The 20,371-nt window shown below is 34.0% G+C and overlaps 1 protein-coding gene across 3 annotated transcripts; it reads right to left on the reverse strand.

Annotated features, from left to right (window-relative positions):
- Positions 1–1,154: 1,154 nt before the first annotated feature.
- Positions 1,155–18,742, reverse strand: LOC138304656 (organic cation transporter protein-like). Of its 3 annotated transcripts, XM_069244854.1 has the most exons (10): positions 18,518–18,742; positions 14,394–14,566; positions 13,784–13,979; positions 13,166–13,269; positions 12,834–12,988; positions 12,147–12,315; positions 10,542–10,766; positions 8,802–9,028; positions 7,896–8,077; positions 1,155–6,965 (listed from the first exon to the last, which is right to left on the reverse strand). In XM_069244854.1, exons 2-10 carry the CDS (start codon positions 14,540–14,542, stop codon positions 6,774–6,776), a joined length of 1,599 nt encoding a protein of 532 aa, XP_069100955.1. In that variant the 5' UTR covers positions 14,543–14,566; positions 18,518–18,742; the 3' UTR covers positions 1,155–6,773. The 3 variants fall into 3 exon arrangements, with proteins under 3 accessions (XP_069100955.1, XP_069100948.1, XP_069100963.1); XM_069244847.1 differs by lacking the exon at positions 18,518–18,742 and having other exon boundaries at positions 14,394–16,644; XM_069244862.1 differs by lacking the exons at positions 10,542–10,766; positions 18,518–18,742 and having other exon boundaries at positions 14,394–16,676.
- Positions 18,743–20,371: the final 1,629 nt, after the last annotated feature.

The following is a 20,371-nucleotide window of genomic DNA, read 5'->3' on the forward strand; positions in this document are numbered from 1 at the left end:
AAGGACACACTGACGTACTCGTCTCGGCCTGCTCGATGATCTGGTCTATTGGCTGTTGTCTGGCGATTAATGCATCCCTAGGTGATAATAGGTTTGGTGCTAAAGGCGATGGGTTTCGTTGTCCTTTTACCTGTAAACAGTTTTGCGATTTGATATAATCTTAAAGTAGACTGGCACCATATTAACTTATACTAGAAATCAGATCACATGGTATAGATGCCATTGACTAATGATCTAAGATTACAGGTGATTGTATCTTTAATTTTGACGGTTATTGATGGTATTATTGAATCTTTGAACAAATCAACACTGACGATAATACTTTATAAGTAAAAAACAAAATCGTTTTTCTCATTCGTAGTTACAAACAAGACATAAACATCACATACATATATTTTGTGTGTACCTAAACCATTCAGTTACACTGTCATCCTGTCTATCAAGGCATAGACCATAAAAGAAAAGAAAACTTCATAGCAAAAAAGATTAAGGAAATCGATTGTGTCTTTTGGCGATACGTTATGTAATAACACAATCGAGGTTGACATTTTTCGTTACAAATATATAGTACGGAAGTAGTTCAGCAAATTTGATCGACATCAAAACAGGTTTTGGACGTTGATAATATATATATATCATACAATTTTGAAAAATTGAAAATGGATTGTAATAATTGATCTAGAAAATATGTTAGTTAATTGATAATTAGACGAAACCTGATGTGAATTCTTCTATATAGATCGTAAAGCGAATATTTCAAAGTATGCTTTGACCTCCGGGTTATTATGTGATCGCTAAATTATTTAGTTCAATCATTTACAATAGAATCGTTTTTGGAATATAACATTAAAACCACTTTACAAAATGACCTTGGTATCTTCATTCCTGGGTAAACCTACTAGAGATTCTACAATACGGGCCGTCGTCAGCCGTCGTGTGGGGTTCACTAAGCTATCACTGGTACTGGGCCTCGTCGTGCGAGCGTCCCTCACTCCCTGAAAACAAATCAGCTTAAATGAAGATATTGGAGTTCCTTTCATTTTTCCTCTGCAATTTTAGATTGAAAAAAAAAATGTTAAAAAACAATTATGCCTAAAATGAGGTACATGAATTTTGAAGTTCCGAATATTAAAAAAGACAACTCATACTATATCAAAAGAAAAATATGTTCTTTATCAAGATACAAAGAATGAAAATAAATATATGTATTAGATAGAACATGATTCACACAAAATACGAATCACTGGCAACAGTAACGCTTCTACGGCGAGGATATTCAGAAGGCGGTTAAGGATACACAGCGATATGTGGAATGTAAAGTTGCTGATGTTGTACTAAGGTACAGCTTCGGTCATAGGTGCAAATTGCAATGTCGAACATCTACCGCTGGGGATATAGACCACAATCATATATATTCCATTCCCCAAAATCCCCCAATTTGATTGGTTTCTAAGGCGGAAGTCTTTTCCAAGCTAATGAACACGTGTATATAGAGGTTCCCCAACAAATGCCTGTAGTATATCATGTATATCAAAATCTACATGTAGTTAGTTAATTCGATTTTTTAAAAGTATGAAAATTAACTACTGTAATAGAGTTTAAATACACATGAGAGATATCATTCACGCGTTGGGGAAGTTGTTGATATCATGATGATCTATATTTTTTCATTGTTTTCATTCTAAATCTGGCTTTCTGCGTTGTGTATTGATTTATTTTGAAAATAATCCATTGGAAAATCAAAGAAATCGTTCGTGTATATGCATTTTATTAGACTCGAGTAGACAGTAGACTACACAATTATTTATAAGCATTGATGTCACTATTTTTTAATTTCATCGGGATAAGAAAGAATTTTTGTTTGCAAACTGTGTGAATCTGCGTAGCGGTTTCATACGCGGATTCATATAAAAGTATGCTTAAGTCATCATGAAAAGATGAAGAGAAACTAACCACCGCATACTGCGTCAAAATACCTTTCCGCCATAAAATATAGTGTCTAAGTAGAGAAACAATATTCTGGTGTTTATAATGTACTTAGGCAGCTACTTGTAATATGGTAAATACAATGTAGACCAATCAGGACCCACAAGGAGTTTTAGTGGCATCTTCATCCTTCCATTACATTTTGCTCCAAATCTAGGATAAACATAACATTTCGTTTGACGAAATCAAACTTATTTTTTGTATGAAATTCAGCTCCAAAGCTTGCTCTACTCACCGGTTGGCGCCTCAGCCTTTGTATTATTGAACGAATGACGTTGTTAGGGACGACAGGGAACCCGCGTGTCCGTGGCAAGTTCTGACCAGTGGTCATTCCAAATAAAAGGAACGAACTCAACACCATAAGTGTGACCAAATGTGACATAGTTAGTTCTCTGTAATCGAATATCTCATAATACGTCTTGATTTACCTGTAATGTACAGTCGTGAACAGACACCGCGTTTCTGATTGTGTACCTATTACTTACATACTAAAACCATTATGCATTAGTTCAAATTGACAATAAAATCACGAAGTAGGCGTATACTTTCCTAATTATGATCGATATCATTAAAACTAAAGTATGATAAATGGTTCTCCAATCATAATTATTAAGAAGAAAAAATAAATATCAACATACATAAAGCATTTATCAATCATTGTTTAATGTGAATATGAACATACTAAACAAGCCTAATTTTTACTATACATCTATTCCCGTAATGCTTAAAAGAGCCTCTGAGGTGGACTTGAGGCAAAAGAGGTAAAATCGACTACATTTTCTAAAATCGGTACATATGTGGTAGAAGCAGATACTAATCTTACACAAAGGAGTGCAAGTAATATGATCGTGCTTTGTGTATAGATATGTAACAACATTTATGTATTAATCAGCAGAGTAAAATAGTCAGACGAAAAGAAGTATCTTTGATAAATGAACAACGATGTTTTAATGAAGTTAATTGTCAGTTAGCTGCAATATTGTAGCTCAAAAGACTTTTTGACAGAAAATGGTGTCGTCTTTAGAGCTACAATTGGTGCCTATTACTGCTAATGGAGCAAAGTAAAGATTATGCAAACCATTATAAAACGTTTGTTTGCATTTCTATCGTACTTGTTTGATATCGCTTACCTACTAGGCAATAAAACTGAACCACATAAAATATCGAATTCTCATCGAGGCATTATTTTTTTACATAATACATATGAAGGTCTTTCTGAAGAGAATTTATACGGCAAGTCCACAAATTGTGAATTTGACGTCTTGTGAGCGGTACGGTAGATATTAAGAATAGTTATGCTTGTTTTGGACAAAAATAATATGTAAATGCATGTATACGCATAAAATAATTGGAAACCTACAAAAAAGTATAGAAAACTATGCCCGAGTGATTTTCGAAGGCAGTGCTCCACTACGACACATAGGGACCAATTCGTACCCGGCCGAAAGGTATAGTAGGCCGGGTACGTATATTCGTTCTAATTGTCAGTATGCTCTCTGGCGATTTCTATATAGAATCCAAGCCTGGATTTAATTGTTGTATGCGCAGAACAGACGGGTTCGATTAATTGTGTGCTACTCCCCTTCTATGTAGTGGACTTACGATCCATACATGAACTTAGAATTATATATCAACAGGTTTTTGAACTCCTAAAACAAAGTTAATATATTCCTCTCAATGAATCATTGCTTTTATTATCTATATTTTATCATACCTGGCTGCTTAACCTTAATCTCTACATCAACGTGATGTATAACAACAGTGTTTAAATCGTCAGAGGGACAGGTTGACAGGTGCTCTATCAAGGTTAGGCCATATATATGTATTGTCACTGAGTAAGTCCGTAACTATTAAAACCTACATAGTTGAACTATATGAGGCATGCTATCTCTTTTAGGATAAGTGTAATAACAAGGAAGTCATTTAGTTTATCGAACTTGAATCCAGGTGCCTGCATATTAGATAATGACAGAGAATCATATTTCTAAAAATAAAATACTACTGACCTTCCTTTGATTTTATATCTTGCCTAGCTTGATAGATTCTAATGATTGATTATAACCTACAATGATATTTGCCGACAAAGGCAAAAAAAGTGTATTGATATCTTCATACGCAAAACGACGCGCATTGATATTAATAAATCTTTAATTGTATACAGGATGTATTAATTTATTATAATTATGAATATCCCTAAGATAGATTCCTACTCTACTCTCTACTCTACTTCTCGCTAAATAAACATGAAACCATTCCTTGTTAAATCTAAAGAAATCAGTGGAAGAGTTCTCGAACGGCACCGACATAACACTGGCCAAGGAAATTATACATTTGGAGCTGATATTCATTGTTACGTAAGAAAGGAATGATTCTGACACCATCACACACCCGGTTTAAACAACGGTTTGTTCTGTAGGCAACAATCGGAGTACAGCAGCATCTTTTTATTATTGATGGCATTAAAAATTTGCGACATGACAATGAGAACAAAAAAGTGTTGGTAAATTGTTTAACGCAAGACTCATTCAGAATGCATACTTTTCTGTAAAAATCTTTCCGTTTTCGTGAGCCATGAATTGCGCATTCTGGGATAGCTTGAGACATATCTTATGTCTATATGTTTTCTATTTCAATAACATTGTGAAGGCTGTATATGTGTTACCATGGAGAGTGATGAAATGCTTGCTAATTACATGTACTTATTTAATTTAGATGTGTACGGAAAATTCTTTGCCTACCTTCAATATTCATAGCAGACTTTAGTCTTCACTTACAACAAATTAATGACCAGGTACACTCACTTACAACAAACTAATTAACTGTTACACCTTATAGATAATCTGACTGACCATTCTCCATGGTAAAGTTCCTATATCCGGACATTGATTCCCTACCTCTATATATCAATGCGACTTCCTTGCACCCATTTCTTTTATTTCCACTTTTTCATTTTTATCGACGTAATGTATAGACAAAACACACTCCTCTGAACACCGTCCCCTACATTGTATTCCTTTAGTTTAAACAGAAGATGAAGTCGATTACGTTTATTGTTATTTCAAAATTGTGACTTGTTATTTAGTGCCAATTAATTTCTTAGATAAATCTGAAAAGACGATAGAATAATCATAGGCAATACTTAGTCAGTCAAGTTCAACGGAATTAGAACATCTTACGGATTGCTCCTAGTCAAGTAATGTTTCTTCTTCGCTTGACTACATAAACCATGTTGTAAGTGTGTAATCAAAATGTTGCGTCAAGCTACATATGTACGAAGAACCATTTATTCCATACTTCACAGGTATATCCTGTGGTAGCTAGGGAACATATTAATAGAATCTTACATGGGTGTGTCAAGTGAACAGGGATATCTTAACCTGAGTGAAAGATTTTGACTGGTCAACCCGAGGCTTCAAACCATTATATATCATAATAGAGTAATGTAGTACTAAATTATGTATTTATGGTCGATAGAAAGTTCTGTTCTAACGACATGCGATTTACCTTCCTTGCCGTGGTGGCATGTTAACATCTATTTTTTGCGACACTTCTGGAAAACCATGTATATATCATTGTGTGGTTCGAAAACACGTGTACCAAACGGCAGTATTCAAAAACATCTCTAAATGCAGATAAAAGCGACAATCTTAGCTCTGTTCAAATCCTGATTTTTTCACTCTCGCTTCAGGGGTTACCTAGATCCGGTGTCATTACCACAAAGTGTAGATGGAAAATAACAGGCTAGAAACATTTGAATGTCCTATCTAAACATATATCAGTTGGATATTGCTTGTATTTTGTCTCTAAATCGTAAAAAATTAATGAAGCAATCTTCACATCTTTTTGACAATATTTTTTTCTTTGACTTACCTCCACCTCCCTTGAGTTCCAATGAATTTTGACGTCATCTGAGACAATAAACATATATATTCAATATGTCAATATGTCACTATAACCGTTATATCATTCAGTCTACTCATTCCATATTATCAAAGGAAAGCACTGTATCAGTGTGTACAGTCATAACAATATAGGTACAAAGATTACCACAACCGGTTGAAAGGAATTGTAGATAGATTGGAAGCATACTAAAAGGGAAGTCACCTAAAGGCAACGCAAAAATAATAACATACAAAAAGCAACACCAAGCAAATGCTTGTATTATACATTTCATATACTAGTATAATATGTTTCATTTCAAACTAGTTTTCATGTCTCACAATGGATATCTGCTAAAATGTAACATTTAGATAGTTTCATTCAAACAAACTGTACAATTGAAATTCAGGGTAGTAATTATCAAAGGAATGTGCACAGGATGCACACTTATACAATACCTTTGAAATATTATTTATTGGTTTGTAAAGAAAATATTGATAAAGCGCCCTCCATCCTTTGATAGCAGCGACGAAATATTTGTAAATCGGAAGCTGTTATTTAGAATTTCTTCTTAACCTCTTTTTCGACTTAATATAATTATTTTGGTACATAAGGCGTATTGCTTCATGAAAAATCGAAGTTATTTTGAAGTGTAATCTATAAATACGATGCTGATAGTAATACACAAAATTAGGTAGAGAATGTCAACCGCATGCTGTCAAACAAATATCTCACGAAACACGATATAACATGAATCTCGCTCAGAAAACATCTATTATTCACAAACCTCTATATTTCAAAACAAACCCTGTGTATATGCTACATTAATACAAAGTTCACTCATTGCTACGAATTGGTGAACAAAATGAATCATTTCCAATACATATCGACTATACATAAACCTATCATTAAGATGTGTCTTGGATCTTAATTTTCATTTTAAAATGATTCGATGCCTGCCGTGCTTGACCGACGCTCTCCGGTAGATTCTCCTTGTTAGTTTCCGGAAGTAACAGTGTCAGTAATGATGCTAGGATAGAAAATGATCCAAACACAAATAATGGCGACGCTCCACTCTTTGTGTCGTCTGAATTTGTTGCCTGCAAAAAAAACCCAATGATCTAGTAGATATGGAATCCGTAATGCCTTTGCCCAGCAGTTAAATATCCTCACTACATTCCCATCCAATAACAATTATACATAGAATTATTAGTATCATAGATGAATATCCTTTAAATGGATGAGACCGTTAATTAATTTGTAGTTTAACCTTTGATCATAATTTGTTTTAGAGGCAACTGAAATATCAAATCAAACAATTACACTACATAAAATGAAATATTTTTCGCCTTACATAAATACAAATATTGTTCATTCTTTAGTTTTTTCCCTACATTAAAAAATTCTTGTCGCCTCTGTGGCGCCGTAGTAATCGCATTGAAACGTGAATTAGATCTAAGGCGTAAGACGATGTTTTTATAAATCCTTTTATATTGAAACAAAAACTTTAAAATCTTACTTCAAAATTCTTTTAAGAGGAACATGGAAAAAATACCCAACTGTTTATTATTAATCTTCAGAAATTAAAACTCAAAACAAACACAGAAGGAATTCAAATCTTTCAATGCATGGTGATCATATAGGAAAAACACACAGAACCACTGAAATACGTAGTATACACGTAGTTAAGTGATTGCTTATTACATTCAGGTGAATTGGAGTTGTAATTGACCTAAACAGATTTCATATGAATTTATGATAGAACTGTTCATGTGAATTCTGGTTGATTTCCATTGCGATCGACCAAAAATAGAACTCACGTGAATTACAAATGAACTTCAAACTCATAAAAAATTGATCTGAATTTTACTTAAGGATTGAACTGGAGAAAACTTACCTGTACACGTTTCAGTATATTTATGATAATTCTTTTTCTAAAAACTTTCTTATATAAATTATCTTATTTTACTACTGACACTAAACCCATTAGTTAGTGTTTGGATAGTAAAGTACGATAATGTAATACATACCAATTTTGATATAAATGGAGCTACGATATAGCCTATGTTACCACAGGCCAAGCTGACACCCATACCACTGTTACGGAACACTGTGGGGAATATCTCAGCTGCCCATAAGTATATAACACAGTACCCCACTGTCACACCTGATTTACCCAGCATCGCCATAGCAACGGTCGTGTTTCGAAGACCTACAAATTCAAAATTCTGTTATTGCATTAAGGTTTTTCAACATTTTTACACAAATAAAAAGATAACATAAATATAATTGGCATACATACAGGAGATTGCATGTATGCAGGGAATAATGAACAACATCATTACATTAATGATATCTGACCAAAGTAGATAAACTCAGTTGATTTAGAGCATTTAGATTTGTAGTACTTTAAAGTTTGAGAATTGTAGTACTTTAAAGTTTGATAAACGGATGTTTTCATTAATGATATATCTTTATAATTTATTTTAATATCTTGATAAATTTGACAAATAAGAATAAAATGGAATTCATCAGAAAGTGTATTGACTCAGTATTCCCCAATTAAATCAAAGATTCCGTGCGGTTACGCCAGACTACAAAGGTATTGAAGAAGATTGGATAACTCAACATAAAGTAAATAATAACGTGAATAATGAAAGATGAAATCATTAAAAATAATAGAAAAAAAAACTGATCAAATCAAATTATATCCACATTGTACGTAAACTTGTTGTAATACATTTGTTGTATTATGTAAGTTTCTTTTTATTTTTGACGTCATTTCCCGAATGCAGTAAAAAGATAAATTGACTAATGTGATGTAACGTTTCCTGGTATCGGTTTTTGTTTTGTTATATTCAAAGTTGAAAAACAGAACGCTACACCCGATGATTTTGTACATGTATGAACTAATGTGCATGGTTGATATCGTTTACCTTCCACTGAAAACAGCATCATCCCTGCACTGCCTAACAGCAGGACACCACCAATAAACATCGATGTTATATAGAGCTTCTTTCGCCCGATTCTGTTGCTGAAGACCAGTGCTATTGCGTCGGCGGGAAATTCAACTAGTCCATTTATCAGGAAGTTTAGGTAAAAGTGGCCGCTCAGATTCTCAGTATTCAAAGCAAATCCAAAGTAGCAGTGATATACAACAAAGCTACAAAGACAGGAATGGTAAGTACATATAATATAGTATACAATACGTGTGGTGAACAGCTGTCCTATTACATTAGGACTAAGTATTGCATATTTTGAATCGTAAAATGAAATAAGATAATTATAACTACATGACTGGTGTGTTAAATTAAATCTATTATTAGGTAGTAATGTATTTGCCATGATATAATAGTAAATCAGTTATTAAAGGCCTGGCATCTATCTATGATTTAATACTATATAATTGCTATATTAAGTTAATTTACGCAAAAAAAAAACCTGGAATAAATGAAAACTAAGCTTATTACTGGTGCAAATTGACATCGCGCGAGCAATAAACACGGATAAGTATCAAAGTGAAAATATCTGTGAACTAATAAATGAACACATATACAGAACTTTGTTGAGAGAGTTAAATGGCCATTTCATCGTTAATGCATCACTTATTTCCTTAAAAGGATTTTTGTTCTGTCTATTAAGTTACGTTTAGTAACATGGGGTGAATCTAACAAAGTTTGAAATAATGTTTACACAACGTATATTAAATGTGTTCTTCTATTTTTCTATATATTCTATTGTGCTTTTCTATATTCTGTAGTATTTGTCTATACATCATTATTTTTAAAATAGTGCTTTTTCTATAGCGCGTCTATCTGTTGACAACAGGTAATTAGATGGGGGATACGCTGGACACGCTTAATCCGTGAAGTAATTAATTATCTACGGTCGTGGCACTTATCGTCTGCGGGGCTCCCTCAATTTTATTGCCCCCCTATTTGAGAGGTATTAATCGCCTCCCATACCATTATCTATAACAAATGGCTACATCGGTCTGGAAAACCTGCCAGTGTCCACATCTATATTACACACGGCCAACATTTACTCGTTTTTCTAAGTGTTATGTTTTATTGTTATTGTCAATTTTGATAACCAGAGCCCACCGCTCCTGCAAAGGAGCGGGGTGCTCATGCAGCGCTCCTGCGCTCCTGCAGGGCTCCTGCATGTTTGGTATATAAGGGGCGCGAAAATGAAGCTCGAGGAGTTCAAGTGTTAGCTGGTTTGAATAACGGAGTTCAGGAGTTTGGACTATTGTTTAAGTGCACGTCTATATGCTAGAGAGAGCGGAGTGGTTATCCTGTGAACTGTAACTGTATCCTGTAAATGCTATTTTTGCTGAATACACATGGAACTTTATTACGGCGTTGAATTGTGTTTTACTCGACGACCCACTCTACTTTAAAACTCTTCAAAACTCGGGTATTGTGGCGGGTGCCTGACGCTATCCTAGAAGGCATCTCCCGAGGGCTGCGGGCTTGGAATACGCATATACACGTAATGCACGCAGTTTTTCGCTACAATTGGTGGCATCGGCGGGATCAGCTCGCAGTTTTTCGCTACAGTGTGTTTTATTCCTGTATTATTATCATTAACATTCCCTTTCGAAGATAACTAGCTTATTAACGAATATATTAACGAATATTGAGAGTCTTTGATACGTTATCTAAAAAACTTACACGTTGAAAAATATGATGAGTGAGTGACAAACTAATGAACGACTAGATATAAACTCCCTGAAGTTATAGGACCTCCTCTTGGACACCTCGCAGGTCTCGGCGTAATCTTCATTCAAAGGCACGCAACTCTCCGTGTTGTTGGATTGGGCTATTTTCTTTAGTACGACGTTAGCCTCTGCGATTCTCCCGTGACCTATCAGCCATCGCGGAGATTCAGGTATAATCCTACAATGTAATGGAGACTCAGGTATATTCCTACAATGTAATGGAGACTCACGTATAATCCTACAAGGTAATAGGGAGTCGGGTATAATTCTACAGTGTAATGGAGACTCACGTATAATCCTACAATGTAATGGAGACTCACGTATAATCCTACAATGTAATGTAGACTCAAGTATAATCCTACAATGTAATGGGGACTCAGGTATAATCCTACAATGTAACGGATACTCGGGTATAATCCTTCAATGTAATGGAGACTCAAGTATAATCCTACAATGTAATGGAGACTCAAGTATAATCCTATAATGTAATGGAGACTCGGGTATAATCCTACAATGTAACGGAGACTCAAGTATAATCCTACAATGTAATGGATACTCATGTACAATCCTACAATATAATAGGGAGTCGGGTATAATCCTACAATGTAATGGATACTCAGGTATAATCCTACAATGTAACGGGGTCTCCAGTGTGACATCTGCCCCACATGTGGAGGGCTTGTGGTATTATGTCGAGACATGTGAATTCAATCGCAGACAAGGTAATGGTTTCGTAAAAAGTTGTTTCTTAGAAATCGTTTTCTCACAATGTCACGCCATTGTGAATATAAATAGATTATAAAAAGGTTAATTTACAACCTATCGTTTTTTCTTGGTAATTCTTATGAATAAAATGCGAAATTTCATTTATATGTAAATAATTGTTTGCGTTTCTTGTTTTAGTTTAATGCCCTATCCACATTGCTGATCCTCATAGAACGACGCATCAGCTAAACAGTATGATTACACCACTTTTCCATACTTCACTGAATATTTTGTGTAAGTAGTGAGGAAAATTTTGGTATATGTCCCTTGGTCAAGTAAATTCCATAACTTTGGTAGTTTCTAATCCTTAAAATAAAGGAGGTGTGGAACGATTAGTTTGCGGATTGTAAGTATAATTTGGTTTGGTTTGATTGGTTAAGATAGTGTAAGAAACCCGGAGTACACAGAGAAAAAACACCTGCCAGCAGCCAGTACCTGGCAACTGCTACACATGGAATTTGAACTCATGATTCGGAGATGGAGGACCTATGTTGGAATGTAATTGTAACGACCAGCATAAAATGTGTTTTACGATAGGGGATTTCACTAACACAAGGAGACATAACACGGACATATGCATACTACAGTATCAAACAAGCTGTTACTCGTGTTTGTTATGATGCATGCAGAGGTGTTGTTCGATTCCTTATAGAAAAAAAGTGATTTTATCAAAACGATATCGATGCTGGTACAGTAGAATGTATAAAATATAATCTATACCTTTTCCCAGACGTATATGCTGTGATTACAATGTCGATAGCTAATATATGAACAACTAGGCTTCGTTACTTACCACCAATAAATCAAACTCAATAGAAGTGGGGCAGTAGAAACAATCTGGATGTATTTCCAGTGACGAAATCCGTACCCAATACCTGCTAGCAATACACTTCCGCCCGAGTAAAAGAAATTGAGTAGGAATCCCGCGTACTGTCTCTTTGTTGGACCGACCAATTCAATACCTACGGGCAACACATCGATACAAGTGTATAGCTGTATATGGTTTGTTAACAAGCCACCAATAAAAAAGTAGAGTATATTGTAAATAATGTTGAAAACGCAACCAACGACAATGTTTTTGAATGTTTATATGCTTAAACAAAGTTTCTCTGAGTGTTCTGAATCATTTGTTACAATATTAATCATTAAACTGAACATGTTTCAGAATCATATATACTACAAGTCCAACTCTCTTGTGATGTTTTACAGACTAAGTGAGAGATGTTATATGGAACATACGTTACTATTTTGAAGATTCCGTTGATGAGTTTTTTTTGAAATAAGGAAATACTTTTCTAAGTTTAAATGTCAAATACTCTTGTTTTAGTCAATACCGTGAAATTTGATGTGATGGAATCGTCGTATCTTATTGATAGTGTATTTAAACAGGTCGGTATATATACATATATGTACTATATGTAGTACCATATTAACCTGCTGAAATCAAATGAAGCTTTGTTATAGGGAGGTTATTTCTCACCTAAGACAAAAGCCGGGATGTATACTCCTCTAGAGAACATGCCCTGGAGAAACCGTAACACTGTAAACATGTAATAGTTGACTGACCAGGCTGTGGACAGGCCTGAACCCAACAGGAAGATTAAACTCATGCAGATTGTCTTTTTCCTTCCAATGCTGAAAGTTGTATAAATAACAAAGCATGATAAGGAAGCAACGATTATTTGCAAAACCTTATGTCAAAAGCGATATAAGCCCATTAGAGATATTGGTATGAACTAAAGCTAATTATATAATGTTCAGAAAAAATGTTTTAGAACATTTAAGACTATTCAAAGCCGAGATGAAACCTACCTGTCAGCAACGATGCCTTGTAATAAAGATCCACAAAATGAGCCTCCGTAAATGACCATTTGTATATAAACAGGAACCAAATTGGAATCACACACCAGGTCGTTCTGTAATATATAGTATTATGAGCCTTATCAATTGAATTAGTAGATAGTGGAGATAACAAAATATATTATAATATCTACCACAATACGTCGTCTTATTCCATACTCAGGTCATTATTAATGTGTTTGCTGATGGATACAGAGGTTCCGAAACAAATGACTGTTGTTTATAATGTTTATCAAACTTGAGTTACTTTATGTTCAAATTGAAAAAGCACGAGCTTGTGCGAAAATGAACTAATGAAAGATATTATATTCTTTTTTGTTATATCTTATGTAAGTAAATAATATGCATACTCACGAATAAAGAAGAGCTTTGAATATTTTCACCATGAATAATTACCATCACTTTGAAAGTTAAAATACTTACAATGCATTGGTTTTTTAGGGGTTTAGGGAGATTTCATAACAGTGCGAAATAATGGATAATAATGTAGGCTTACGTTGCTATATAAACAGAACATTATGAAATAAGTTATAATTTGCGCCGTTAAATGACATGTGACAAAAAGCTTACCTCGGTAACAATTGTTTCCAGGAATACTGATTTATCATACATCCACGATGTACAAGAAACACTCATGCTTTCATTACTGACAGATGTATTCAAGTCTTTCATTTCTATCATACAACCCGATTCTTTTTTGTTGAGTGAGCCCGTCCCATTGGTTAAGTAATTATTATTATCCTTTGACACATTTAAACTGGAACAACTGAACAAAAACAACAATCGTTATCATAAAAACAAATATCTTCATAAATTGAACCCCAGACTTATGTCTGACCAAGCATGTGCAAAACTTCTAAAAAGAGTACTTTTATTAAGAAGTTATTAAATATGAATCTTACAAAAGGGTTTGAGAAGTTTATGATTGCTGTCCCATATAACTGCATGTAAATTCTCCACGTGATTTAAAATTAAGACGTAATAAATGTTATAAATTTTCTAATTTTGATCATTAAAAACAAACAAACAAAAAACAGGGCCCGGCACCATAAAACTTTCCCTGACAATTTTTTTACTCAAGCCTATGGAAAAGCCATATAATTGAGTGAAAAATCTGTCTGAGAATAATTTGATGGTGCCGGGTCCAGAACGATCTTAAATCGTGATTTGCAGATCTCACCTGTGACTGGGCGTGTACAACAGCAGCGCGTTAATTACATCAGATATACCTATGAAGATGATAAGAAGACAAAGTAAGAAATAAATCCGCTTCTGGTAAGGTCCAAACTCGCCAGTATCCCTCAATGTGTCGTCGAAATGTACACTCATGATTCTCCTATGGTGCTCGTCCGACTTAAAAAAATCAGGCATATTATCAAAGATGCTCCACCGCCGACAGAGCAAAAATGGCATTCATACATATGTAATTAGAACAATAATTGGTGTTTAATCTTGTATATATATGTCTAATTAATACAAAAAAATAATATAAGATAATTTATTTTGCCTTTGGTGCATGCGCAATCAGTACTTCATTCCATGTAGGATATAGTGCCACAGATTTTTTTTCGGGAAGCAATTAATATTTTTTTATATTTTCAACTTGAAGTAAAATAAGAAGCTCAAATTTTTCAATGGTGGTAATGGTGTAAAATAAGTAACTTTTAAAACTGAAGAAAATTATGAAATCGTCTGCTCCTGTTTTTGATAGTGAAAAAATACCATTTGTCAGCGATGGAGCATCTTGTATTAAGACATTAATATATTTAAAGGAACATGAACCTTAAAAAATTTGTTCTGTATGCTTAGATATGGTTTTCAGATGGTTATTGAATATTTTATTACAATGATTGGTAATCTAAAACGACAGGAAAACGTGAGGAATACCTACCTCAAAAATGATAAAAATATACCGTCATATTCTATATTTGGAACACAAAACGAAAGCTGGCCGAAAGCGAGGTTATACTGAACAACAAACTTGCTGACATGACAAGGAATATTAGTTTTCCACATTTTAAGATTATTTTCTAATTTACGATGGTTGAAAAATGAATATTAAGCCATATGTTATAAAATTATTTGTATTTATAGCGAAAGAATGATAAGTCAAAAGTCAAACGAGACTTTTCATTCGACAGGGCACCGCGAAGGGAGGACTTATTGCACATATGTACATCACGCAAGTATAAAGTGGGGAGTTGCTCCCGTTTCTTGCATTTCAGCGATCCATTTATATTTACGTGCTTTCCCAATCGCTCACGTTAATGACTCTTGACGTACACTGTTTTCTATCAGAATTCGTTTGTGTTCGCTTCGCCCACGTTTTTTAACCACCAGTTTGTTTACACTTGTGCAGTGCATTGTGGGAGGTCACTAAAGTTCAACACTACTATACTATCGTTAAAAAATTCGACCGGGCCGGTTCAAAATACAGAAAGATGGAATTTCCATTATAATTATTTTCATTGACACATTTTCACAATAACTGATATATATTACTTATTAAGGTATCTGACACGTCGTAAATATGTATTTTACTCAAATTTACATGGTTTATTTAGGTTTATGTCCCTTTAACACATATTATATAATAATAGATCATATATACATTTGTACAGAACATATTGTAGATATCAAATGACATGATTAAAATTTATAATTTGCTGATTCCCTACCTATCAATAGTATGGTCTTCTAATACGTTTCAGTCTTACTAAGGTTTACTAATGTTCGTCTTTGAAATATCTATATCAGTTGAACCACACAACATTCGCTATCAGTATTGATTTAAGGTATATCCATTGTTATGACCCAGAATAACAGAAATGAGAAACCAGCAGCTAAATTTAAAACACAATTTAATTATATATACAATATTATACAGAGATGGTTTACAATATCTAAAGTAATTGGTGGTGGTAAAAGACTAATACGATGATTTAAAGTGTTACTTATCTGTATGCGAATGTCCTGGTATAATCCTTGATCCTTCCAGGTTTCAAATTAACAATAATCACAAATCCAGGAGGAAAATGAATGTCCACAGATGATTTGTAAAGTTCCAGGCAATATGAATAAATCCACACAAAGTGTTGTAATAATCCCCAGATAAAGTCACAATAGCTCTCCCAATAGAATCTAATATGGCACTGTACAATTCTTGATATGTCTCACTACAGGTCTCATTACAGTTCTCATTACAGTTCTGATTAGCTTTGGACAGTTGGAGTATACATAGCTAAACCCTAATTCAAGAATATTTGAGAACTTTCTACTTCTAGAAATATCTAACTAAAAACAGTTAACAAATAAACACACATAACTTTCTGGAAATAGATCAATCTAGATCCCTACTTATAATCAACATGTTTACAAACAAGTATGTTTAATATGACGCTACACCGGGAACTACGAAGGTTGTTTGGAATTTCAGAATAGTTTCCGATACGCTACGACATTCCACTTGGTTATTTTTGCAATAGGTCAAAATTGTCTAAATATGATATCGAATGTTTAAAATCATAAAATAAATCAAATTAAAGCAATGAAGTAAAAACTAGAAAATAACAAACGTTTTTACCACATGCAATTAAACAAACGGAAAATTAGATTCAGTACAGCAGTGATGATACTTTACTAGAGATTGATGAAGACGACCCAGAGATTGGTGAGGGTCGACTGACAGAATCACATAAGAAATACATGTACGCTGCCTCCTTTGGTCATAGCAAGTAAGATTATGATTATGACCTATTAATATGTTCGGCGACTAAACGGAGAACGCTTCCTCTTGTGGAATACATTGTCGTGACTGTCCTTTCTGTATTAGATTACTCCTCTTACCTAACTTTTCTTCTGTTCATAACCTATCATTTGTTCATGCTTCCGTTACTGTAGCAATGGATACTAACATCTAGGCTTGGTACAGTCGACATCGCAATATAGAATATGATTTTAAAACACTGTCACACAAGCAATAAATATTAAACAAGCTTTATATAGTACAGCAATAATATAAACATTAGAGGCCATGTACATTTTTCATAGTTTACACTGATTATATATACATTCCTTCAATAAGTTGTACATACATGTGCACGTGTGGTTTTCCTTTGAATATAATTTATCGGTGTACATGACCTGTACACGTGAATTTAACACGCTTTATTGTACTAACGATATCTTTTAAATCATAGATAGACTGGAAGATTAAATATTAAAGAAAATGACCTTCATTTGATATCTATAACAACAAAAAATTATAGAGGATCTGTCGTGAGTTTCCGTTCGTATTAGATTTATGATACGAGTTTAGAATTTTTAGAAAATCGAAAACAAGTTTTATTAATCTGATATGAAGGGAAACCGATCGAATGATAGATTCTATTTATCCTATGACAAATATTTGCCTTTGTTTCTTCCCTTTTGGAGTTTTCTGCTAGATGATCAATCAGTCGATCACTTGCGATTCGGACCGTATCACTAGAAAATAAATTTCGGACAAGTACATGTACCAATGCGCCGTAATAACTAGTGCGAAAAATAGTCAGTTTATTCCAAGCATAAATCTAGTAAATTGAAGCGACGAAATAAAACAAGGGAAAATGCTGAAATCTTTGAAAATTTTGTAGCACATAAGCGACTACTCAAGCGACATTTTTTTAATTGAGACGTTTTCGTGGCGTCACAGATTGACGTTTGGCGCGAAAACACTTTCCCCAATAGTTATTCACGGTTGTCGTCATGCAGGACGGCCAGACGTCATTTTTTCACCGCTTTTAATTTATACTATTTAGGCGATTTGAAAGATTTTTTCATCCATCTCTGATTTAACGCATCTTTATGAATCTACACAGTAGTTTGGTGTCGTCATTCAATTTAATATTTCGTAGTAAAAAGAAGGTCGTTTCCCACGCGTAGTAATATGTACCATTCATCGGAATCACCGAATCACAATGCAGATAGGTTATACCACACGTGTGTTATTAAGAAAACTTATGAAATGGCTTTATTGAAAAGGAAAACACGGAGGTCATATGATAAATATAGATATTTGATATCAATAAGGGTCGATCTTCCTCATGTCTCCCCTATATTGAATAAACAGAGTTCAGATGCACATTCGTATCCCTGTCCACATAACCAACTTAGAGTACACCACCTGCTACTTTGTCAATAAACCATGCTGTGGTCTGCCATTCACATTTCCATAGAAGCATTACTACCGCACTAGCTATATAAGCAGCCATTCTAGAAAATCGTCTATTCAATATAAACTATATCAATCTATATTGTGCTTACCTGATCGTGTGATTACTTTGGCTTTATGTATGTAGATGACCTCGCATGCTGTTTCCACATATAAACCAAATCATCTTTAAAAATGTGTCAACTACCATATATACATTTGTTATTTGCAATGCTCGGTGGAGCATCGCTTTTAACAGTGTTTTGACAGTCGTAAACAACTATATTCGGCGATCTTTCTCGCCTTTCGGCATACAGATGGTAATCTCCACGAAAGTCTCGCACTGCCTGCCTCACATATGTACACATAACACACTTGTAAATATGCATAGCAATAACTGAAGTGGTCGCCGGGTTTATAGCCTTTAAGACTCGATTCTAAATTTCAATAACCTAATATTATGATATCTGGATTTTTCTTATTACCTGTAATCGTAAAGATAAAGACATTGTTTGACCTTGAGAACGTATTTTCATTTTTGAAATTAAACAAAGCCTTTTTGTCAAGCAATAATAAATGCTTCAATGCTTTCAAACACAACAACACATAAGTGATTTTAAATACCATCCCCTACATATTCCCAAGTATGTTTCCACTCGATGACTACAGTTAGTTTCGTTTTGTAGTATTTATGAGCATGCAAGGTAGGGTGATCAGTTTGTCATTACGATTCTCTATGTAGTTATGTCATCTACACGTGTATTCATAGTATGATTTCATTACCGTACCAGATGTGGAATGGTTATGTCTGCTGTTATCTATGATATCTGGTGAATACCATTTACATTTATTACAACATGTGCACTTGGAATGAAGGTAAGACACACTGCAATCAGAAACACAAGATTAATATTAAGCTTGGAAACTTATTAAGATTTCTTTAAAATATTTTCTTTAAATTCATCTTTTTGATATGTATTCACCACCAAAAATTACCAATATTTTGAGAATTACAATTTTGATATGTATTCACCACCAAAAATTACCAATATTTTGAGAATTACAATACTTAACGTTACAATGCATATGTTTTGATTTTACAATAACAAAGAAGAGCTAAAATGATTTTTGGCATTTTTTTGACAGAACTGCCAAAATCACTATAATTACATCTACAGTACTTTAAAATGAGTGCATACGGTCAGACCATGGAACAAAGCTGTAGTCTACAGTTTCATGTCATATTCTTACATTGTTATTAGTACACAATAAAGTTATTTCTGCATGTATGGTTTCATCTACACATACATAAGGTTTAGAACTTTATACTGCATAAATTCTGAGTTGCGACTGGTGTTTACAAAGAGCATCAGATATGCTTGTCTATCCATTTGAATGATTTTCACAACTTTATTCATCAAACCTTATGGCTATCAATATATTACTGCAGTAAAAGTAACATGACAAAATTTGCGTCCAGTTACGGAACACATAACTTTAAATTTAATCATCATATTTTAAGATAAATGTTTCAGTATTGGGTTTAGTAGATTGTTGTATATTTGAAAGAGCTAGTTAATCCTACACCTGTTTAGGGTCTTCTTGTTTGTTCGTGTGTGTTTAAATGTCTGGTGTCGTTTGTTGACCACACAGTGCAATTAAAAGACGAAATTTTCTGGGAAAGGAATATATATAAGGCCAAAAAATAATTTGTCTGTTTAGAGTTACCCGACTGACCTTGATTTTTTACCCCCGACCCCAATTTTTCCTTACCTTTCAACGAAAAAAAATCAAAAGTCGGGATTTCGATCTCCGGTTCCGGCCAATCGTTTAAAGTGAAAGACACTAAAAAAATCCTCCCGACCTACCGTCCCTACTTTTTTGCCAATGTAACCTAAACAGACATTTTTTTTGGCCTAGGTTTCACAGTTTTTTTCCCTTTCAACTATTTCTGAGGTTTTTTCTTG

Source organism: Argopecten irradians, chromosome 1 (genome assembly GCF_041381155.1).
Source record: "Argopecten irradians isolate NY chromosome 1, Ai_NY, whole genome shotgun sequence".
Classification (NCBI taxonomy): domain Eukaryota; kingdom Metazoa; phylum Mollusca; class Bivalvia; order Pectinida; family Pectinidae; genus Argopecten; species Argopecten irradians.

Excerpts from the sequence above, each read along its gene's own strand:
- LOC138304656 (XM_069244847.1), bottom strand. The coding sequence starts at position 14,626 with ATGCCATTTTTGCTCTGTCGGCGGTGGAGCATCTTTGATAATATGCCT. Across the intron at positions 13,270-13,783 it reads TGGAAACAATTGTTACCGAG|AACGACCTGGTGTGTGATTC; the intron begins GTAAGCTTTTTG and ends TATATATTACAG. Across the intron at positions 8,078-8,801 it reads GATGCTGTTTTCAGTGGAAG|GTCTTCGAAACACGACCGTT; the intron begins GTAAACGATATC and ends TTGAATTTGTAG.